Below are 25,523 nucleotides of genomic sequence, written 5' to 3' on the forward strand. Positions count from 1 at the left end.
GCAACATATCAAAAAAATAATTCACCATGATCAAGTGGGATTTATACCAGGTATGCAGGGATGGTTCAACATTAGAAAAACAATCAATGTAATCCTTCACATTAATAAAACCAATTGCAATGCAGTTAAGTTAGAAATCAATATTGGAAGACAATTCTCCATGGATCACCTGGGAGTTACTGCTGAAGAGGTACTGAGTTTCTGTTTTGGGAGATGTAAAACTTTTAGAAATGGATAATGGTGATGGTAGCACAACATGGTGACAGTAATTAATATCACTGAATTGTACACTTATAAATGGTTAAAATAGCAAACCTTTTGTTATATATATTTTTACCACATAAAATAAAAAAAGACAATGCAAGTAAGCTTTAAAAATATATACAGTATCAGCAAATCAAATCCAGAAATATATAAAAACCCGTTGCCATCAAGTCGATTCTGACTCATGGCAACCCCATGTTACAAAATGGAACTGCTCCACAGAATTTTCTTGGCTGTAATCTTTACAGAAGCAGATTGCCAGGCCTTTCTTCTGTGGCTGAGTTTGAACCGTCAATCTTTTGGTTAGTAGTCAAGTGCAAACTGTTTGCACCACCCAGGAACCTACACCATGACTAAGTAGGGCTTATTCTGGGGATGCGAAGCTGGTTCAACATTTGAAAATCAATCAGTGTAATTCATCATATTAGCAGATTAAAGAAGAAAACCATGGGATCATCTCAATAGATGCAGAAAAAGTATTTGACAAAGTCCATTCATAACCAAAAACAAAACAAACCCACAGCAAACTAGGAATAGAAGGAAACTACAAAAATTCTACAGGTAACATTATACTTAACAGTGAAAACCAAATCTTTCCCTTTAAGATAGGTAAAAAGGCAAGAACGCCCTTTCTCATGATTCCTATTCAACACTGTACTGGAAGTCCAGTGTAATCTGACAAGAAAAAGAAATAAAAGCCGCCAGATTGGAAAGGAAAAAAATAAAACTTTTCCTAGTCCAGACAACATGATTGCCTACATAGAAAACCCCAAAGAATCTACAAAAAAACTCCTAGAAATAGTAACTGAGTTCAGTAAAGTAACTGGATACAACATCAATATGTAAAAATCAATTGTATTTCTATACACTAGCATTGAACAATGGGAATTTGAAATTTAAAAACAATATCATCCCCCAAAATGAAATAGTTAAGCATAAATCTAACAAAATATATGCAGGATCTATGTGCTAAAAATTACATAAAACTGATGAAACTCAATCCCAATCAAAATACCAGTAGGCTTTTTTATAGATAAACTCATTGTAAAATTTATATGGAAAGACAAAGAAACTAGAATAACCAAAACAATTTTGAAAAAGATGAACAAAGTTGGAAAACTCACACTATCCAGTTTCAAAACTTTCTATAAAGCTACAGTATAATATTGGTGAAAGATAGACACATAGATTAATGGAACAGAACAGAGAGCTTAGAAATAGACCCACACAACTGATTTTTGACAAACGTGCAAAGGCAATTCAGTGTCTTTTCAACAAATGGTGCTGGCACAATTGGCTGTCTATGTGTGTCTTAGGCTGGGTTCTCTACAGACGTGAAATCACTAAAGCGTATAAATATCTACATAGAGAAATTTATATCAAGGAAATGGCTCACATGGTTGTAGAGGCTAGAACGTCCCAGGTCCGTGAGTCAGGCTGGAGACTTCTGATTCACATAGCCACAAGGGCTGGCAAACCCAAGATCAGCAGGTCAGACAGCAGGGCTCTTGATCACAGGCTGCAAAAACCGATGAATCCCAAGATCAGCAGGCAAGATGGCAGGTAAGCTGCTAGCTCAAGTCCCAAGAACAGGAGGTCAGACGAACAGGAGCCAGCTGCAGGATCCAGAGCTAGCAAAAGCCCACGAGCCTTGCCAGGAAGTCCACCTCTATTGGATATAGGCCACACTCCCAATGAAACTCCCTTTCAACTGACTGGCTACTCACAGTAGAGCCCATCAAGGAGGTGATCACCTCATCATATGATTGCCAAACTACATCATAACTGCCAAACCACTGAGGATCCCAGCCCAGCCAAACTGACACACAACCTTAATGATCACAATATGCAAAAAGGAAAAAAAAAAAAAGATAAACATCAGCCTATACTTCACACCTTATACAAAATTATATAAAGTTATAAAACTTCTAGAAGAAAATCTGCATAATCTTAGGTGAATTCAGGGCACCAGCTCCAGAGGAAGGCTTTCTCTCTGTGTTGGCTCTGGGAGAAGGTCCAAAAGCATGATCTGTAAAAGAAATAATCAATAAACTTCACTTTTTATTAAAATTAAAAACTTTTGCTCTAAGAAAGACACAGTTGTGGATGAAAAGACAAGTCATAGACTGAACAAAAAAATTTATAAATCACGTGTCTGACAAAGGACTTGCATCTACAATATATAAAGAACTCTCAAAACTAAACACTAAGAAAAAAATTTTTTAAAGAGTGAAAGACTTGAAGAAACAGTTCAGCAAAAAAGATATACTGGTGGCAAATAAACATATGAAAAGATGCAAAACATCATTAGTCATTAGAGAAACGAAAATTAAAACCATAATCAGATACCACTTCACACCTACCTAGGCTAAAATGTAAAAATGTAAACAAAAACTGGCACTACCAAGTGCTGGTGAGGAGGCAGAGCAGCCAGAACTTTCATACACTGCTGGTAGGAATGCAAAGTGGTACAGTCAGTCTGGAAAACTTCAACAGCTTCTTATAAAATTAAACACATACCTACCATATGACCCAGCAATCCTACTCCTAGGTATTTACCCAAAAGAAATGAAAACATGTTCACAAAAAAAACAGTAAGTGAACATTCATTGCAACTTCATTCATGATTGCCAAAAATTAGAAACAATCTCCGTATCTTTCAACTGGTGAATGGATGAGCAAACTACGATACGGATACAGATATGGGATAGTACAATACTACTCAGCAATAAAAAGGAACAAATTATTGATTCATACATCATGGATGCATCTTACAAACCATTTTGGCAAATGAAAGAAGCCAGACCCAAAGACTACGTATTGTATGATTCCACTTACACTACTCTTGAAAAGGTAAAACTAGAGAGATGGAAAACACATCATAGTTGCCAAGGGTTGAAGTGAGTAGGGGGAGGAGTTGACGGTAAAGGGGCAGTAGGAGGAAATTCTTGGGGTGATGTAATTGTTCTATGTAAAACTGTGGTGGTGGATCCCCAAACCTATGCGTTTGTCAAAATCCATACAGTGGTGTATCACAAACAGTGAAATTTACTGAATGTAAATTTACCAAAAAAATATCAACTAGGATGTGGGCAAAAGATGGAATGCAGACTGTGACAAATGAACCTAACCATTACGATAAATCACATAACCACTCTGAAGGGGGTGGGGCAGAAAGAAGTAGACCTCAATAGCTTTGGGAAACAGTGTTTTAAGGCTAAAAACAAAAAACTGCAGAACACTGTACTCTGGTTGGCAAACTTGTTTCTCATAAATGAATGTTCTAGCAATTCTGAAACTACTTTTTATGTAACTAGGATTGAACAAATAAGCAAATTATTATAGATAATGAGAGTCAGCCTTCTGGTTGGAGAAAGAAGTTGCAAATAAGGGAGAAAGCTAGACTGAATCCTTTGGTGCTGGATTGGAGTTGGAGGGACTCATGGTTTTTGTTTTGTATACACATGGATAGATACAGAGATAAATACAGAAGTGTACATGCATGGGTTAGTGTACTACATATATTTTCCAGCTTTATCCACAGAAAGGGTCTAGTAGCAATGAGCATACCTAGCACCCAGATTTTGGTTTCTAAATAACATTCTCCAATAAAAGGAACTAGGTCTCTTTAGAGAAGTTGATTCCAGAGTTTGGGCAGGGAAAATGCAGATGAGACCGGAGCATCTTGTGGTGCTAGAAAGGAATTGCTCAAAAACAAAACGCAAACAAAAAGCAATGCTGAAGGCGCACAGGAGTCAACCTGAACGAGCTCCTCCCAATGGCCAAACTCAGAACAATTTGGGCAAATAAATGATGATAGTATTGGGTTATACACCCAAAATAAAAGAAATGCCCATAAGTCTATACTGATTTAAGTAACTGAATAAATACATAAATGAGGAAGAAAAGACAATGCTTCCTTACAGCAGAATTCCAATAAATACATATAGAAGGAATGAGAGAAACAGAAAATCACTATTAGAATACCACATGCCAAAATTAGTGTGCAAAAGTTTAAGCAGAAACAGAATAGTCACATAGTCTCAAAGTATCTTCCCTCAAAGATTTATTAATTACAAAGGGAAAAACAGTAGTTTTACAATGGAGAAAGCCAGCAGATACCACCTTAATCAAATCATCAAAGTTAATATCACCAGTAATACACACAGACACCCTCTACCGCTGATGTCACACACCGAGAAAGGCACTACCACTTCTGCGGTATCCTTTCCAATAATGCGTCACTTTAATCAAGCACAAGGATCATAGGAACATTAGCTAAACCCAAATTGAGAATTTCTACAAAACAATAGACCACTACTCTTCACAAGTTATTAAGGTCACAAAAGACAAGGCTGAGAAACTCACAGATTGGAGACTAAGGCAACATGACAATTTATGGAATACGAGACCCTGGATTGATGCCCGAAACGGAAAAACTGGCAAAATCCAAATGAAGTCTGTAGTTTAGTTGATGGTATTGTAACCAATGTGAATATTTTTTTCTTTTTCATTGTGGCAAATATCTATGTAACAAAACATTTAACATTCCAACAATCTTCACATGTATAGTTCAGTAACAATTATGTTCAACCATTACCCTTATCAATTCCAATGCGAACACTTTGTTTTGATAGCTGTTCTATAGTTATATAAAGATGTTAACATCTGAGTGAAGCTGAGTGAAAGGCATACTGGGACTCTACTATTTTTGCAACTTTTATGTGAGTCTAAAATTATCTCAAAATAAAACAAGTGAAAATACACACACACACACACACACACACACACACACACACACGCACATTCACACACAAATACATCAGAATGATAAGCACCAAATTCAGGATAATAGTTAACTCCTGTGGGGAGGTAGGTGAATGAAATCAGGAAGCAGTGCACAAGAGGCTTCAACTGTCTGAATAAGCTTCTTTCTTATGCTGGGCAAGGCAGAGTTTTTAAGTACACCACCAAAAGCATGATCCATAAAAGAAATAATTGATAAACTGGATATTTATTTTTTATATATTTTGTATGTCTGAAACAAGGAGCCCTGGTGGCACAGTGGTTAAACACTTGGCTATAACTGAAAGGTCTGTGATTTGAACCCACCAGCCACTCTGCAGGAGAAAGGTGTAGCAGTGCGCTTTCAGAAAGATTTACAGGTTGGAACCCCTGGGGCAGTTCTACTCTGTCCTATAAGGTCACTATGAGTCAGAATCGACCCAAGGTCAATGGACCTTTTTCTTTGTTTCTATGTCTGAGATATCTAATAATATATTTCTTTAAAAAGCATCAGATAGAGATACATCTGTCTATAATTTATTAATGCACTAAATACTTACAAAGGACCAACGCTAAATGTGATTCCTGTCCTCAAGAAATTCAGTTTCATCAACTATTGAGATGCAGTCCTGCGTCTTCTCTGGTTTTGGTTGGGGGCCATACAGTCTCCGTCATAACTACTCAACTCTGCTATTGCAGCAAGAAAGTAGCCACAGACAATTCATATTTGAATGCCCGTGGGTATGTCCCAGTAAAACTTATTTATAAAAACTGGCTGCACGGTTTGCTGTTTATCTAAGAGACTGAGTTGAATTTACGAGTTTTAACTAAAACTGACACACCACAGGGTGGAGCTATGACCGTGCTGTCACAACGTGCAGACATTTCAGACATGAAAACAGATGCATTTTCAATAACAGATGCAGCTGTACCCACAAGTCTTCCAAATCCTGATTCACAAATCATCTATTACAAGCCAATTTCACACTAAGTGTCAGATACCAAGAAAATAAGGGAGAAGCAGATGGGGTCTTTTGATGGGCGTTTAGCCTTGACACTGAGGCTCTAACTCCAATATTCCAGGAAAAACCTAGGAAAAACCTTCTCCTCTCCTTATTTCTTCAGTCAGTAATTTTGGTAATGACAGTCTATCCTGGGCCCGATTCTAGTATGCGAAATTTAGTTTCAGAATAATTATTAAACATTCCAATCAGTGTTTTAAAAAGGTATTTCTTTGTTGCAAGTTTGAAATTTTTCATAATAAAATGTTGGGGGGAAAAGTAGGAAGGGGAGGAAAAAAGGAAAAAACCCAAAAACCCTGACAATCCCTACCTACCATGCTAGCTATGAAAACAGGACAGGGAAAGGAGACTCGGCCCAACCAGCACTCAGAGAAGGCTGCAGAGAAAACGTCAGTTAGGACTTAGAAGACCACCAGGAATGAGCCAGCAAAATCAAAGGGGGGAGGGGGGCGAAGCAGAGAAAACAGCACAAGCAAAAGCTCTTGGCTGCTTATAAAACACCTATGCAGGGAACACCACAGATGGTACTTAGGGTTTCAAGCAGAAGATAAAAGGAATAAAACTTGTTTCTCTTTTCTTCTACCTCCTGTCTCCAGACTGGCATACAACAGGGTAAGTCTGACCCACTGCCTTTAAGCCAAGCCCGAGCACCAAGGATGGAAAGTCTTTCCACAAGAGCAGAGCCTCTCTTACTATAGGATAAAGGAGGCTACCAGCCAAGCAGAGAGGCAGGAAGCCTGGGAAACGTAACTGGAAATGTTTTTATACGGGTTTCAACTTAGTGTCCTGCCCATGGTAGAATAAAATTTAAAGCCCTTTGAAAAGAACAGGTTTGCCATCTTTTACAGCCTTCCTCTCTTTCACCCCATCATTAATTCCAGACAATTCATCTGTAACTAAGGACTGCATCACATATGCTGAGTTGGAAGACACCAGAGTGAACCCAAAACATACCAGCATCACACATACACAGTCCTCAAAGAATCAGAATTCGTATGAAAAGAACTTCTTTCCCAACTGATGCACCACTTAAATGAGAAGAATTCAGGAGACCTTAAGAAATCAAAGCATTCTCTCTGCAACTCGACACACTTGGATTTGCTCTCCTGAAATACATCTTTTTGAATTTATAATGACCTAGAACACTTGAAAAACAAATGATGAAACCACAATTACTGTGTGTGACCCAAGGAGCCCTGGTGGTTAAAATGGTCGGCTGCTAACCAAAAGGTCGGCAGTTGGAACCCACTAGCCACTCAGCAGGAGAAAGTTGTGGCAGTCTGCTTCCGTCAAGATTACAGCCGTGGAAACCCTACGGAGCAGTTCTATTCTGTCCTAGAGGGTCGCTAGGAGCTGGAATCAGCTTGACAGCAGTGGGTTTTGGCTTGGCGCACGGCGCTGGGTTGGAAGATAAATGTATGCTCACAGTACACACTCAGATTTGTTCTCCTTTTCACACACCAATGTAGGCAAATGGGGAATTACTAATATGCCTTCTGTAAGGCCACATGTCACTCCAACACAATCAGAAAAATGACCTATTCTAAAATGCTAATCTATCTTCCAGGTCCAACCAGATCCCAAAATACACCCTTTATGAAGATCAGCTCCAGGGGACTTGAAACACATTAAAAACAGCATATATTTTATTTTCAAGCACACAATAAACACAAAACTTCTCCAACGCCAACAGTACCCTCTATCAATTCTTCTTATACAGAACCAGGTATACTGGAAGCAAATTGTTTCTGATGATCAGGAATCAAGACACAGAAGCCCTAAAGGTAAGAGGTCTGCAGCCAGCATCCTCAAAACCAAGACACAGCATATTTTACTTTCCAAGTAAAGGACAAACATTTTACCATAACCTTTTGTGCATACAGTGTTTTACTGCGGAATGATCCATGTTGACTCCACGTAATTCTTCTCATACACAATTCACTGCAAGTGGGATGATGTACTAACTACAAAACATGCAGTTTTAAATGTACTTTGCATTATTTGAAGTATTTGAGGATTAAAAGTAGAACTCTACAACTTCTATTAAAAGAAAGAGCAAGTTCCAGGAGTTTTTATTGTTTGAATAACAGAACACACAAAACCAGGCAGAGACGTTCCCAAGGAAATGATGGTCATGTTTCACTGTTATTTGTCCTCTGGTCCTTCATCTTCTAAACACTCATTATATTTTCTTTTTAGGATATTAGACATTTATTTTGATCACAAATGCAATCAAAGTGTGAATAAATAAATGTATTATCTTTTAATACCTCTCCCCTCCATGTTCTTTTAAATAGAAAAAAAGTGCTAAATGTCTTCTTACAGCCTGCTGGGCCACAGCTGTCCCACCTATGGTTTTAAAAACAGACTGTAACTTGGTCTTCCAAAATCCTTCTTGAACTTGAGCTCATTCTGCTAAATCCTAGGGCACTAGTCCTACTGATATTGTCGATAGTCTCCAAAAGGTGAGGGTGGCAGCTGGGTTGAAGGCAACTGGGAGGGATCTTCAGCAAACTGAGGACCTGCAATTAAGAAATAAAAGTATTTTTAAAATTATCTGAATATGACTGTTCCTGAGCATTTTGATCAAGGACCCAATAGATGGATCTTGATCAAAAGGAGGAAAAGCATGGAATAGAACTTCAAACACTTATGGAAACCAGACTTACTGCATCCACTGAGACTGGGGGAGCCCTCAAATCTAATGCTTGGAAATAATCTTTAAACCCTGAACTGAAACTATCCCATGACGCCATCATTAAACTAAACAACAGTTTAGCTCAACTAATAAAGAATGTCTGCCTCAAGCATAGCACTCTTATAAAGAATTCTCTCTCTGTGTGTAAACTGATAGCAATTCATCTAAAGCACAGATGAGAACTTTAAAAGGCTGAGAGCCTAAATTAATGGTGATCAAACAATATGAGTAGAGACAGAATGATAACATAAGGTGAAGTATATAACCAATATTATTGAACTGTTTGTACAGAAACTGTGAATCATCTAAAGCACAGATGAGAACTTTAAAAGGCTGAGAGCCTAAATTAATGGTGATCAAACAATATGAGTAGAGACAGAATGATAACATAAGGTGAAGTATATAACCAATATTATTGAACTGTTTGTACAGAAACTGTGAATCATCTAAAGCACAGATGAGAACTTTAAAAGGCTGAGAGCCTAAATTAATGGTGATCAAACAATATGAGTAGAGACAGAATGATAACATAAGGTGAAGTATATAACCAATATTATTGAACTGTTTGTACAGAAACTGTGAATGGATGTATGTTTGGTTGTGTATACTGCCACCAAAAATAAAACATATTTAAAAAAAATCTTCTGAAAATGATGTAATTAAAAAGAGCAAGTCTCTGTGGAGAGTAAATCAATCAACTCAATAAAAATAATGTGCTAAATTAGAGCTGTAATCTGAATTTCTTTCTAGATTTGCCTAATTCCCATGAGAGTACTGGAGAACCTTCAAATGTGGTATAACAGACGACGGGCTGGCTTCCCTTATGCTCCACAATGAACAGCTCTCAAATGCTACGCCAGGGAAGTCAGATGGATTAATTATAGCAAGAAGCAATGTTCAAGTTTTTAAAGCAATTGCTGTAAAAAGCTGCCACATATCAAGACTGGAAGAATTCTCTCCCACCTCTTGACATATTTTTCAGTAGCTATTAAAATTATTGTCACAAAGCATAGGTGTCTTAGTCATGTTTTGAGAGAACTCGGTAATCCAATTTATACAACCAATTAAATAGAGAATGAGCTCTGAAATGGGAGATATCCCCCATCCCAACTCGCTGTAGAACAGTCTTGCAATCTTTAGTTTTCAAAGAATGGGAAGACCTGCAAACTAAGTAAAAACTGTGGTTCTTTAAAAAAGGCTTTTGTGGAAATAATCATTCTTTTTTTCTTTAGGGAAACTGAAGCAGACTAAAAAATATCTGGAAGGAAGACAGAAAAGGGGCGGTGGTAAAATCCCCTGAAGATTTCCAAGTGTCTTACTCCAATGATACATTTTTATTTCACTATAAAAGCAGTACCTGTTCACTATGAAAACTTGAGAAGCTACTGGGTGAAAAGATAAAGATAACCATTGTTATTATTTACAGACATTTCTATCTAATTGTTTTAAGAACTTTTTCATGCAAGTTAATTGGGAAAATACAGTTAACTTTTCAAAGATTTTCCTCCTATTAGCTTTTCAGAACTACATTTCCTTTCTAAAATAAAATGCACTTCTCTTAGCCTACTTCTAAATGCTAAGTTCTGTTCACTCAAAAGGAGAAAAAAAGCCTAAAGCAAGGTAACCAAGACCAAGGCTAATTTCTATATGACAATGTAAATATTCTATCAATTTCTGAAGTTCTAAAAATATAGAACTCTTTAGATGTTATATTTGAACTCTTTCACACACTAAAGAGGTAAAAACAAACTGAAAAGCAAAATTAGAAAGTGGCCATCATAATAGTGTTAACACAGAAGTAATGACTGAAAAGTAAAAACATAAGCTGGGAGGGTTCATGAGGTCATCTAGATCATCTAGGGACCAGTGTGTGTGAAAATTGTGCCAAGAAGATACTGACTCTCTCTCTAGGTGCCTCAGGGAAATCAAATCAAATTGGGAGGTATGATCTATTCCTAACTCTATGCTGAATCCTTTCCGAGATCCCAAAATAATTTTTAACTAGGGCTTTGAACCGGTTTAAAACGGTTCAGTAAATGACGTCATAAGGGCTACTTACGTGTTGCATAGCAACCAAATCTGTTGCCTGTTGGATTCTGACTGGAGTAGGAAACACTGTGCCCTACTCAAAGATGATGGCCAACCATGCTGCTTTGTATGTGTGTTACTCTCCACAGTCCTGCCAACAATTCAATCTGCCCACATCAGGCTCCTGGAACTTTCAGAAGGAAGGACTGTGGCAGGACTTTTGGAGAGCAACATTATTACAACGGCAATTACTGAACCGTTTTGAACCCATTCAAAGCCCTGTTTTCAACATATCTCACTATTCTGCGTATTTCCTCCCCCAATACCAGGTCAAGTTTTCACCACTATGATCTTCACAATATCCTTCTGCTTCCTTCTAATGTCATGGAATATTCTGATTTAGACAACTAAGCTTTTTTTGGGTTGTTGTTGCTGTTGAGAATATACACAGCAAAACACACATAAATTCAACAGTTTCTACGTGTAAAATTCTGTGACGCTGATTATATTCTTTGAGGTGTACAACCATTCTCACCCTCCTTTCCCGAGTTGTTCCTCCCCCATTAACATAAACTCACTGCCCATTAAGGTTCCTATCTAATCTTTTGAGTTGCTGTTGTCAATTTAAGGACTATAGGTAGTTCTTAAAAGAGCATACTGCTCAAGGCAGACAATTTTACTAGTTAAGCTAAACTACTGTTTGGTTTTAAGAAGACTTCAGGGGGATATTTTTGGTTTAAGATTGAAAGATTATCTCAGGGCAATAGTTTCAGGGGTTCATCCACCCACCTTCTAGGGCTCCAGAAAGTCTGGAGTCCATGTGAATTTGAAATTCTGTTCTGCATTTCCCCCCTTTTGATCAGGATTCTTCTATAGAAACTTTGATCAAAATGACAACTGAAGTCTTTACAGTTATAAGAAACAGCACAAGATAACAACTAAGCAGATATTACATGACCATGTAATAATCATTTAGCTTACAATTTAACTTTTCTCCATTAGATAAGAACAATTAGCAACAAATTCTCAAAGAGACTTTCCCTGTGAACCCTAAAGTGGTCCTCCCAAACATTCTACCACTTTATTTTCTTCACAGTACTCAACACTGTCTGAAATGATCTCACCTATCCATAAACATAGTGATTGCACCCATATCTACCTTTTCAAATAAACCAATCTATTATCATAATCCTCATGAACACTGCATATTAATATATAATGTAGAAACTATAAACTAATCACATTTTAGCAGATAAAATATGTTCTCTCTAAACATCAGGAAACTACTCCAAAATGTTTGAACTATGATAGTAAGCAGAAAGAAGACTCACCATTGGGAAACTGTGCAGAGGCAAATCTTGTCAATAAGATACCAGCTCCTTCTATTAAAGCTAGGAGAATGCCGCCCATCGCAGCTGACCCAACCATGGCCACTGGTCCATCTGAAGATATTAGTAACAAAAAGGTTACTTTAATAGAAATCTAGTGTAATGTAAAATATAATAAAGGAAAGAGCTGTCCATATGACTACATGACCCTTCAGTTTACAAACCTTCTCTTTCTCACTGGCCAAGACCAAGGGTCAGCAAATTATAGCTCGCAGCTCAAATCCAGCTTGCCACCTGTTTTTGTAAATAGTTTAATTGGAACAGTCATGCTTACTCATTTCTGTATCATCTATGGCTGCTGTCAGAGTCCCTGGGTGGCGCAAACATGAAGCACATGTCTACTAGCCAAAAGATTGGTGGTTCAAACCCTCCCAGAGGCTCCTCGGAAGACAGGCCTGGTGTTCTGCTTCTGGGAAGGTTACAGCCCTGAAAACCCTATGGAACAGTTCTACTCTGCACACTTGGGGGTCACCATGAGTTGGAACTGACTCAACGGCAACTAACAACAATAAGGCTGCTTTCACACTATGACAGCAGAGTAGCTGTGACAAAGATCATACGGCCTACAAAGCCTAAAATATTTACTATCTAGTTCTTCACAGAAAAAGTTTGCAAACATCTTGCCTAGACCACAAAGTCCAAAAAAAATTCTGGGTTGCTCTCTGTCCCAAAGATCCAGAAGATGATTCTAAGCTCTTTATTCATAACAACCTTTTGTGACAAGTACTATTATTAATTTCAGAGTACCAATGAGGAAACTACAGCACAAAAAGTTTGGTAAACTGCCCAGTCACACGGCTAATAAATGGCAGAACTGACACTTGGAGTGCTTTAACAACTGTAAAGTAAAAAAGTAAGAACACTATGCTCTCTCATTCTCCAACACCCAATTAAATAGATCCTCTTAAATATTTTTTCCCCTTCAATCACCATTTACATCCATGCTACTGCTTACTTCTTGCTGCCAGTATGGCTCCTGTTAAGGCACCACTTGTGATGGAGTTCCAGGGATCTTCTTTCCCTCTGACTTGAACCATACTGCAGTCAATCATGGAAAACAGACCTCCCCAAACTGCAAAGCTGCCTATTTTATTAAAAAAAGAAAAAAAGATACAATACAAATTTAAATGTAATTTTTTCATCTTATATTTAAAATGTTATAGTCAAAAATAAGTTTAAATAACAACACTCACTCTACTCTAAAAACTCTCAAACTCCAAACAAATACCTACAAACACAAGTTTGAATAAGCACTAAGCAAAAATCAGAATACTTATCTTTTTAATAAAGGCCTGGGTTGTATTATAACAGCTGGAAAATTAGCAATGGCCCAAAGCCTAAAAGAAATAAGCCAGGCCTAAAAGAAAGTTAGGCTGTATATGTCTAAAAAGATTCAAGTCCCCTTTCAGGACAATATATCCCTGTTTAAAAAGCAACAAACAAAACTACCCTGCTTTCTCCTCCTTCTCTCCTCTTTTTTTAATAGCTCTACTTTACCTCTATTTTTTTCTTTCTTCATTAAGTGTCACTGAACACCTATTCTATGAAAATACAAAAGAAACCCAACTATTCTGGAAATGTACTACAGACACAAACCAATACATGCTTACGTGCCAAATGAACAATACAAATAGTAAGAATTACGGAACATAAAGGGGATAGAAATTACCTTTCCTTCCTCCTTTTTATCCTTTTATATTTCTCAAGCATGAAACTTACAACAACCCTAAATCAACAGATTCCTCTGCACTTAAACCATTTCATTCTTGCAACTTAGTAAATCTATGCCTTGGGAGAGATATATCTAGGTATATTAGAATTACCTCACCAAACTCTTCAAAGACTCTTCCAATTCCTCATAAGAGTCTGAAATCTCTGCTAGAGTAAGCTACAGTTATTAACGAGAGCAGAGAGTTGGAGTCCAAGCAGGGTGAGAAGGGTGTCCATGCACCCGGGCAGCCTAGCACAAGGGGTCAAGAGCCCGAGCAGAGTGAGGAGGGATCCACAAGGAAGGACGGCCTGGTATGGAGTGTTACAAATGTATCCATTTGGAACGGCCACCTGGTATAGAGTGCCAGAGCCCAAGCAGAGCAAATAGGGAAGTATAAATATGAAAAAGGGACAAAATAAGAATGCCCCCTGCAAGGCTGGACTGGAATTAAAAGAATTAACGTGAACTCATGGTTTTCAGTATGGATAGATACACAGTAATAAATACAAATTTGTGTGTGCATATATATGTGGTATATGTGTATTTATATATCTACACATACACACGGAGAAAATATTGAAGTGGTCAAGGATTTCATTTTACTTGGATCCACAATCAACACCCATGGAAGCAGCAGTCAAGAAATCAAAAGACCCACTGCACTGGGCAAATCTGCTGCAAAAGACCTCTTTAAAGTGTTGAAAAGCAAAGACGTCACCTTGAAGACTAAGGTGCACCTGACCCAAGCCATGGTGTTTTCAATCACCTCATATGTATGCGAAAGCTAGACAATGAATAAGAAGACCGAAGAAGAACTGACGCCTTTGAATTGTGGTGCTGGTGAATAATATTGAATATACCATGGACTACCAGAAGAACAAAAAAATCTGTCTTGGAAGAAGTACAACCAGAATGCTCCTTAGAAGCAAAGGGGCAAGACTATGTCTCACATACTTTGGGCATGTTATCAGGAGGGATCAGTCCCTGGAGAAGGACATCATGCTTGGTAAAGTAAAGGGTCAGTGAAAGAAGAAGACCTTCAATGAGACAGACTGACACAGTGGCTGCAACAATGGGCTCAAGCATGAACGATGATTGTGAGGATGGCACAGGACTGGGCACTGTTTCATTCTGTTGTACACAGGGTTGCTGAATCAGAACCAACTCGATGGCACCTAACAACAACAACATACACACACACACATCCCCTAGTCCTAAGACTGTCTGGGAACAGCAACACCCCAATAATAATGAGCATACTTAGTGCCTGGATTTTTGCTTCTAAATATCATTCTCAACTAAAAGAAAGCAGAGCTCCTTGGAAATGGCTGCATCTAGGGCTGCAGCAGGGGAAATACAAGATCCTGGAATATTTTGTTCCAAAATACAAGGAAGTACTCAAAGAATAATGAGGACATGTCAAAAGCATAACATCTTATTTCCAGTATGAAAATATAAGACCTTTAAGGACACGACTGTGACTTTTCCATGTTGCTTGTCCCTCGGAATTTTGATTCAAAGAGCTCAGTAAATAGTCATTGAACTAAATTGAAAATGTCATCCCAATAATTTTAGAATTCAGGACACCAGAAGAATTTCTCAAGAGTTTTCTTAAAAAGGCTGATCCCAGGGGCTCAAAATGGATGATTCCAATTCACTCATGCCACTACTTACTCTTCCTCTAGTCCAGTAATTTTTTTTTTTAAATAAACTTTTTATTTTAGAATAGGTTTAGATTTACAGAAAGGTTGTGAAGATAGTACAGGGAGTTCCCATATATCCCACACCCAGTCTCCCCTATTATTAACATCTAACATTAATATGGTACATTTGTCACAGTGAATGAATCAATATCAACACGTTATTAACTAAAGTCCACACTTAATTCAGATTGTCTTAGATTGTACCTAATGTCCATTTTCTGTTCCAGGATCTCATCCAGAATACCCCACTACATTTAGTTATCATGCCTCCTTAGGCTCCTCTTGGCTGTGACAGTTACCTGATTGTTTTTTACTCACTGAAAATGCTAAGGTGATATAAGCAGCCTCTCAGAAACATGTAAAAACCTGCATGACTTCTGTGTATACTGGAGGTTTAGGGTTTGGTGTGTACTTTAGTACTATGTATCATTTTGAATAGTATGGTAATCATTAAAACAAACGAAAATTTGTCACTATTTACTTTTCATGGGGTATAATTATTAGAGGGAAGAAAAGGAAAAGGATATACTCATCACTTCAACCCTCAATTTCCTTGTTTGGAAAATGGAGATAATAATAGTACTTACCTCTTGGGTTTCTATGAGGATTAAATGAAATAATGCTGTAAAACACTTAGCATAGTGCCAGGCACGTAATAAGCACTCAATAATGTTAGCTATTAGCTAGTATCCTTCAAAGAAAAATATGCTAAAAACAAAAAGAAGGATATGTCTTTTGACCCACAAAATTTCTAAGAAATGACTGAAAGAATAAAGTCTTTTTCATATCTCACATACTGTCTGTCATGGATTGAACTGTGTCCCCCCCAAAAATGTATGTATCGATTTGGCTGGGCCATGATTTCCAGTATTGCGTAGCTGTCGTCCATTTTGTGATTGTAATTTTATGTTAAAGAGGATTAGGGTGGGACTGTAACATCCTTACTAAGGTCACATCCCTGACCCAATGTAAAGAGAGTTTCCCTGGAGTGTAGCCTGTACCACCTTTTACTTTACAAGAGATAAAAGGAAAGGTAAGCAAACAGAGTTGGGGACCTTGTACCACAAAAAAAAGAAGCACCGGGAGCGGAGTGCGTCCTTTGGACCTGGGGTTCCTGCACGGAGAACCTCCTAGTCCAGGGGAAGATTGACGACAAGGACCTTTCTCTAGAGCCAACAGAGAGGGAAAGCCTTCCCCTGGAGCTGATGCCCTGAATTAGGACTTACAGCCTACTAGACTGTGAGAGAATAAATTTCTCTTTGTTAAAGCCATCCACTCATGGTATTTGTTATAGCAGCATAGCAGCACTAGATGACTAAGACACTGTCTCTCCAACCTTTGTAAGTGAATATAACCTCCAAGCTTTTTTTATCATCTCCCTTCCTCAGGCTCTGAATAACCAAGTTTAAAAGGTGTAATGAATCAAATATTTTCAAATTTTGCATTGACCTCCACAAATATCTGAAGACTAACCTTGGAGAAGAGCCCAATCAGTTCCTCTCTTATGAAACCCCAATCCTTCAGATCACATTCTCTTTAGCTTTATGTTACCTCAGAAACTATCATTCCTGACTTTCACAAACATGATCATTAAAGACACTGTCTTCCTTCTGGATAAGAAGAAAAAAAAAGATTTTGAAAGACAGAGACAAGATTTTCAAATGGATACAACTGAAGTTAACTTCTTAAATAAACCATAAATCAAGAAGAACCTACAGGGATAACAGCTTGTGACACACTGTTAGAGAAAACTAAAATCACTGATTGGTATAATCTAAACAAGAAGTGCTCCATCTTCAAGTAAATAGGAAAAATAGTCTAGAGTACAAATGGAAAAAGTCTGCTCACCTCCCAACTGTGGAGCCCTGGTTTTAATAGCTGTCAAACTCCCTCTTAGTCTGTGGTTGACGCCCTATAAGGAAACAGAAGAAGCAACCAAAAATACAATATGTCAGAAATATAATGCATTTTCAACCCACTGGTGGGGCCATTAATGTTACCAAACTGAGGTTTCAAATGATGGTAAAATAAAATATTCACCCACTTACCACTGGAGAATTGCGAAAACCTTTGATTGCTTGAAAGATGCCACCACCTATGGTACCCATTGTAAAGGCCCCACCACAGTCATCCACAATTCGCCAGGGGCTAAGAATAGAGGGAGGGGGAAAGAAAAAGGAGTCATAATCCATAAAACCTTCCTTGCTAACACAGTAAGGTCTGCAACAGATTCCAATTCAGGGCCCACTGTGACCAATAAACATTTGGCCTATAAATTATGAACAGACATAAAGGATTCTGAGCATATTCATATCTAGCCCCAAATCATCTAAGCTAGAAGGAAAGGAATTGGCGTTAACTTCCTACTCTTGACAGCACTTTATTCATTCATTTAACAATTATTGGATCAAGTCTCTTGGGGGTCAAGGTAAGCTCTCCAAAGTGAGTACAATTTAAAACTAAGACCCAAAGAAGGAAGAGTCAACAACTACAGAGGAAAACAGATTTTCAATTTTTTAAAAAGTCTGAAATTCTTTCTGGGTTACTGAGTACAAGTAAGCACTTAGAAATTGAGTTTGTTTCAGATCCATTTAACACATTGGGATACTCTCTAATATCCAATAAACAGAGTTAAATTTGAAAACCTGGTTCCAAACGTAGCATTCAACTTATATGACAAAACTGAAATTTGAGTATTCTGATCAGAATAGAACTATTCTTCTAGGAACTTGGCTCATAAAACAGTCTGTGAGTAGTTAAACTCACTTTCAAACCACTAGAGGTAAAAGAAATTTTTTTATATAGTCCAAAGGACAAATGCTATCTGAACCTATCGGTAATCTACCTGCCAACATAAACTTGTGAATTCAGTGTATTCTGTTGCTGCTGGTGAATTTCTGATTTTGCCAGGTAATATAATACAAGGCCCTGAAGTCAAAACACTGTATCCTTTCCAAGAACGATAGAAACCAGGACCTCGTACAGAATGACCATCTCATGCAGTCATTGTTAGATGCTGCGCGGCTGGTCCCCAAGTCACGGCAACTTCATGTATGACAGAATGAAATGCTGCCAGGTCCTGTGTCATCCCCATGATCAGCTGGCAATTAGGCCACTGTGATCCATAGGGTTTTCACTGACTAATTTTTGCAAGTCGATCACCAGGCCTTTCTTCCTAGTTCCTATTAGCCTGGAAGCTCTGCTGAAACCTGTTCAGCATCACAGCAACAAACATGTACAGACGGCTGGTGTGTCTGTGCATGAGGTACGACGGCCAGAAGAAAACATAGGCATAAATCTTCCTGGGTGTCCCACATACCCATTGCCATCGAGTCGATTCCGACTCATACTGACCCTATCAGACAGAGCAGAACAGCCCCACAGAGTTTCCAAGCAGCGGCTAGTGGATTTGAACTGCCAACCTTTTGGTCAGCAGCCGAGCTCTTAACCACTGAGCCACTAGGGCTCCAGGGTGTTCATGTGGAAGGTGAGAATTTGACCACTGAACCACCACATACATTATGCAGTAGATAATTCAATCAGCAGGATTCACTGGGGCTCTGCTATCCAAAGTGTGGGCCAAAGACTAGCAAAATCAGCAACACGCGGGAGCTTATTAGAACCGCAAACTCTTAGCTCCCACTCCAAACCTACTAAACCAAAACCTTACGTTTTAACTTTAGCAAGATCCACAGGCGACTTGATTATAGATTAAAAGTTTGAGAAGCACCACTTTGAAGGACTACAAAGAATTAAGAAAATTTCTTGAAAATGGTAGGAACATTAGTAGGAAATAAAGAGGGAAGCAAAAGAGAATGAACTAGTAGTGACTCCCTCTGTGAATGGTGGGTCAGTACTGGAATGAGACAGGAATAACACGTGTGGCTACAGTGGTCCAGGAAAGAGCAGGCAAGGAAGTCTATGTGGACACTCAAAAAAAAAAAGATACTTTACAAATCTTCAGTCTATGTTGCTGGGTGTTCATCTGATGTTGGGCAGTGGGAAGAGCCTACATATCAAGTTCCAAAATTTCTTCCCAGATGAAAGAATTATATTCAATATGAGGTAGCTATTAGGTTAGTTCTAATCCTGAATTTAAATCCTAATTTACTACTTATTAGCTCCGCGATCTGCCGCAAGTGACAAAATCTGCATTTCTCATCCACCAAATGAACATAATACCTCATAAGTTTGTGCTGGGGATTAAATGGCAATATGAAAAACATTCAAGATGGCAACTGGCACATAGTTCTCAATAAATGTTAGCTATGGATGGAACAAGTGGTTAAACCCTTGACTACTAGCTGAAAGGTTGGTGGCTCAAACCTACCCAGAGGCGCCTCAGAAGACAGGCCTGGAGATCTGCATCTGAAAGGTCACAGCTTTGAAAACCCTATGGAGCAGTTCTACTCTCCACACATGGGGTCACCATGAGTTGGAATCAACTCAATGGCAACTATCAACAACAACAACATGATTATTAAAAGACAAGAAAAATTACACGGGTTATATTTTACAATTGAAAAGTTAACAAAATAAAAATTTTAAAATGATGGAACTTAAAACTACAAACAAAACATCCAGTATGCTAGCTTTTTACTCTATGGATACTGAAGCACTTATGACTAACAGAAAAACCAAATCCTCGATGATTAAAAAACAAAGCAAAACTATGTTATCATCCACACTGTAGTGTGTTATCACACTAAAGGAACTGTTCTCTTTGGTTGCCATGACTTCTGCATCAAAGCATTCTTTCCATTGAAAAGAGATATGATACAGGAATGGAGGAGGGAATTGGATGATTTCAGACCTACTAAAAATACCCAAGGAGTCCCTGAATGGTGCAAATGGTTAAGTGCTCGGCTACTAATCGAAAGGTTGGCAGTTTGAACCCAACCAGAGGCGCCTCAGAAGACAGGTCTGATGATCTGCTTCTGAAAGGTCACAGCCTTAAAAACCCAAAGGAGCAGTTTTACTCTGCACATATGGGGTCACCATGAGTCTGAATCAACTCAACAGCAACTAACAACAGCAACAATAACAAAAAAACCGAACCGCTTGAGGTTTTCTTATCACAAACTTATTATACATTAAATTTTATTCCTTCAGTTTTATATACCTCCTCCCTGGCAATTTACCAGAGGCAAGAATCAGCATCTTTTTTTGCCCTAAGATTAATCAATTAGTATTAACTTCTACAGAACATAAGGAGCCCTGGTGGCACAGTGGTTAAAGCGCTTGGCTGCTAACTGAAAGATCAGCAATTCGAACCCACCAGCTGCTCCAAGGGGGAAAGATCCGTAAAGATTTACAGCCTAGAAAACCCTATGCGGGGGCAGTTTACTCTGTCTACAGTCACTATGAGTCAGAATTGACTGGACAGCAATGGGGTTTTGTTTGTTTGTTTACCGATTATATGGAAATCACTGATAGATGTTTAGGGTAGAGGTCTAACAAGTCCAAGATCTGCCTGAACGATCTTACTAATTACCTGGAACTAAAATGAGCTTTAAAAAAATTAATGAAGAATGGCAGGATTCAGAGCAGAGAGCAGCCACAGTATTCCAAGAGAGGATGTCCAAAACAAAGGCAGTATGGAAAAAGTTTCTGAACGTAGCTGAATCAAATAAATGTTCCTATGGAAGTAATGGGCTATATGAAAAAAACGTTGAAGCCATACTCCGAAAGAAAGTAAATGTCAGACAAATGCAGGCAACTGAGAACCAGTAACAGTAATAAAAGTTACCATTTATTAAGTGTCGACTATGTTTTAGGTATCCTGTAATTCAAATAAAACCTATGAATTCCAAGAAAGCTAGGTTAATTCATATAGACCAAAATCTTTTAACTTTGCAAAAATGAGTGAAGAAACCTTTTACAAGTGAAGAAACCAAGGCTCAGAGAGATCAACTAACTAGACCAAGAACATATAGGTAGTAACTAGTAGAACTAATTTAAATATAAAATCTAGTACTCTGAAGTCCCATATTCTTTCCACTATATCATATGGTCTAAGGGTTTTTGAGGAGACCACATGATAAAAAGAAGTATTTAGGATATTCATTGCAGCACTATCCACAACAGCCAAAAGGCGGAAACAAGCTAAACGTCCATCAGTGTATGAATGGATAAACAAAATGTGGTATATTCATACAACAGACTATTACTCAGCAATAAAGAGAAATGAAGTCCTGATACACGCTACGAGATGGATGAATCGTGAAAACATGCTACGCAAAATCAGGGCTTCATTCTGACTCAAACCCCCCGCTGAGAATTTGCATTTGCATTTCCACCCCAGATGAACTGAATCAGAACCTACAGGATCCCCAGGTTATTCCTTTGCATGATAAATTTTGAGAACAACTGCTCTACTAGTGGTTCTCAAACTGGTCCCTAACTGACAGCATTAGCATCACCGGGAAACATGTTAGAAATGCAAATTCTTAGCAGCGGTTCAACACGAATTGGGTTCGAAGCCCTGAGTGAAATAAGTTAGTCACAAAAAAACAAATACTGTATGAAAAAGATGCTTGTAGTTTTGAGCTTGGATGACTTGAGGAAATGCTGTTACTGTATATAAAAACAGGGCAGTCAGAAGATAAAGCAATTCTCACAACAAAACTAACCAGATAACTAACTGTATTGCTTCAGGACATACATACTAAGAGAAAGCAAAAAGGGGATACTTAATTGACTAGTAAATGAAAACCCATTATTCTTACAACATCTTTAATTAACTCAACAAAGCTAAATATTCTCTTGCCAACCTGCGTCCTTATACACTGTCAGAGAGCAGGTGACAACTTCTACAATGAGCTGAATGCTGCAATCCGAGCACAAGGGGGACAACTGCCTTGGTGAAGGTTAAGTTTAAAAGAGCTGGGAGGGGCTGAAACATATATCCCGTATACCAGTTAAGGGGCAGGGGACACAAAGCAAGCAACAGGGCTATATGCTGGCAAGGAAAGAATTTAAAATCCTGGACACTTTCACAACTTGAGGACACCTCAGTTCTTACTCTTACACAACAGTGGATGAGCCCAAATAACACGAGCTGATTTTTCACTTCTGACCCAGAACCCTGAAATTCAGGTAACCTGGACTTCTGACAGCAATTAACATTGTTTTATGATCATCTAAGTGTCTGGTTGAGGGGCCCTGGTGGTGCAGTGGTTAAGCACTGGGCTGCTAACCAAAAGGTAGGTGGTTGGAAACCACCAGCTGCTCTGCGGGAGACAGATGTGGCAGTCTGCCTCCCTAGGATTTATGGCCTTGGAAACCCTATGGGGCAGTTCTACTCTGTCCTATAGGGTCGCTATAAGTCGGAATCGACTCCGGCAACGGGTTTTGTTTGGAAGTGTCTGGTTTATTCATGTTTTTATTCCTTGAGCCTAACAATGTCTGGCCACAGAGCCCTCAGTCAATAAATGTTAGATGAATGAATGAATTTCTGTTCATGGCTTTTCAGGAAACACAAACTACTCTTTTTCCAGATAATTTTTGCACCGCCTCTCCCGAAGGGAGAATTCCAAGCAAGAAAAGGAGCCTCCAGCCTACAAGGAGCTTATCCAGACTCTCTGGGTAAAGCTTACGTTCTATTCATTTGAAATGCTTCATCCTGCGGACACATATCACGATAAGAATAAGGTCTCAAGCAAATGGCACCGCTTTAGAGGCCTATCTCCCCTCTCTCAACGCAGAAACTGAGCAAAGCGAGGCGTACGGACGCGTCCAAGGTCACCTGAGCGAGCCGAGAGTACTACTGACCCCGCACAACGCCGACTGTGCCCTGGACTGCCAGGAGGCTCCGAGGCTCCATCGAGTCCAAGCCTGGATCTCCTGACCATCCACCGCAAGGTCACCGGGTGCTGAGTTGGGGCAACAACGCTGCTTCACGCGGCCCGGGAGGTACAGGACTGAGGATCCTACTGGCCGCTCAAGTCCGAGCTGCCCACGGTTACCAAGCCTACGTCGACGAGCCTGCGGCTGAGTTCGGCTTGTACTTCGGGAGACTGGAAAGGGGAGAACGAGGACGTGGGCAGAAGGGCAGGAGAAAGGCAAGGATAGCGGGAAAAGGCTCACCAAGGTTCTCGCGCGTACTCCTCCATCTTGACTCTAGCGGCGCGAGCGATGCCGGGCAAACTGGGCGGAGCCTGACCCCAGCGGCGGAAGTGATCCTGAAAGGGGCGGGGGGTGGTGGAGATGTTAAAGTCCATGGGGATTAGTTTACCGTTTCCTCCCTCAGCCAATGGGAGCCGTGACTCCTGGGGGCAACGTGGGGGCGGGGCATTGGCTCCGGCGCGTCAAGGTTCTCGTAGGCGCCAGATCCTGACTGTGAGGCTGTGGAGTTTCCCCAGTGGGGTAGAGTTGAGATTTCCCAGTCACTGAGATTTCGGTAGGAATCTTGTTGGCGCAGTGGTTTAACAGCTGGGCTGCTAATCGAAAGGTCGGTGGTTCAAACTGACCAGCTCCTCCGCAAGAGGGGCAGTCTGACCCTCCCCAGTAGTAGGGTTAGGGTCAGTATGAGTCGGAATCAACTCGAGGGCAGTGGGTTTGGTTTTTTTGAAGCTTCAGTGGCCTGAGATAAAACAAACAAAAAACCCAAATCCACTGCCATTAAGTCGATTCTGACTCATAGCGACCCTATAGGACAGGGTAGAACTGCCCCATAGGGTTTCCAAGGCTGTAAATCTTTCTCTGCCAGCGGCTGGTGGGTTCCAACCGCAGACCTTTCAGTTAGCAGCCAAGTGCTTAACCACTGTACCACTATGGCTGCTGGCCTGAGATTAACCTGGTATTATTCCACTAGAGTTCACCAAACTTCTTAAATTCATTTGTTTCTTTCTCTCTCTCTCTCTCTCCTTTTTTTTTCAGTACTTTGGCTGATAACTGTGAATTCATGCTATTTAATTTGGCTCCTTTGAGCTTACGTTCAACCATAGTCGTGTAGGTGGCAGTTAAAAGGAGCTCTTCATTTTGCACTTTTGCTATTGACTTTAAAATATGTATATATTTATTTTATGGAAAAGTCAGTGGAATAAACATAAAGGAGACTGCAGGGAAGAGTGAGGTCCCCTCCAAAAGCTTGGAAATAAGACAAGCAGATGAATTGAACACTTCAGAACTAAAGATCGTCAGTAAATGTATCTTGTACGTGGGAAGAACAGTTCAAATTAATAATCTGATTTGGGTAAATTCAAGAAGGCCTGTTTGGAATGCGTGACTATAGTGAGGAAAGCTTACGTCTAATAAATTGTACAGAATGAAGAGAGAATATGGGAGAGAGCAACATGGAGCCTAGAAGGAGAGAAACTCAGAGAGCAAGAATTTGCTATTTAGTCAGCACTCCAGACCTGTTGGATACAAATATTTCAGCAGTAGAGATTTGCACTCTGGTGGGGCCAGGCATACTTTTTCTGGTCTCACCAGGGCCTGAAAGAAATATCCCTTACCTCTAGCTACCTCCCTCTGCTACTTCTCCATGTTCCTTTACTCAATCTTCTGGTTTTTATTTGGTTTCTGAATAGAAATAGATTTTCCTTTAGGAGAGAATGTCCTTAACCTGTCCTCATTACTATTCTTGTTATACTGGTTTATGCATCTGTCTCTTGTGAGTTTGGTTCCTTTAAATCAAATCAATCTACCAGGAGCAGTGATAATACCGAGTTTCTGAGTTTACAAATCTGAGGACAGACTCTAGGCTATGGTTACCCAGTTCACTTCATTCCAAAAATCCCTTTCCTAAGGGTTTCACTGTTCTGGGAGGCCCTGCTCAACTGGCCAGCCATCAACCTTAGACTTCTTACCTTCTGCTCTATTTTAACTACAACAGGGTGTAACAGGACGTTTTTGGCTGGGTAAGGCCTAGGATTTAACCTTTGTTGGCTAGAGGTGTAAGTTGTCACCTCTCTGTCAAAA

At 39.3% G+C, this 25,523-nt stretch overlaps 1 protein-coding gene across 2 annotated transcripts; it reads right to left on the minus strand.

The window, feature by feature from the left end:
• Positions 1-7,693: 7,693 nt before the first annotated feature.
• TIMM17A (translocase of inner mitochondrial membrane 17A) lies at positions 7,694-23,738 on the minus strand. Of its 2 annotated transcripts, none has more exons than XM_004375292.1 (6): positions 23,688-23,738; positions 17,648-17,747; positions 17,448-17,511; positions 13,141-13,269; positions 12,129-12,239; positions 7,694-8,593 (listed from the first exon to the last, which is right to left on the minus strand). In XM_004375292.1, exons 1-6 carry the CDS (start codon positions 23,711-23,713, stop codon positions 8,508-8,510), a joined length of 516 nt encoding a protein of 171 aa, XP_004375349.1. In that variant the 5' UTR covers positions 23,714-23,738; the 3' UTR covers positions 7,694-8,507. The 2 variants fall into 2 exon arrangements, with proteins under 2 accessions (XP_004375349.1, XP_023586112.1); XM_023730344.1 differs by lacking the exon at positions 23,688-23,738 and adding an exon at positions 23,373-23,640 and having other exon boundaries at positions 8,398-8,593.
• Between the last annotated feature and the right edge of the window lie 1,785 nt (positions 23,739-25,523).

The sequence above is a fragment of the Trichechus manatus genome, unplaced genomic scaffold, assembly GCF_000243295.1.
Source record: "Trichechus manatus latirostris isolate Lorelei unplaced genomic scaffold, TriManLat1.0 scaffold00035, whole genome shotgun sequence".
Classification (NCBI taxonomy): Eukaryota; Metazoa; Chordata; class Mammalia; order Sirenia; family Trichechidae; genus Trichechus; species Trichechus manatus.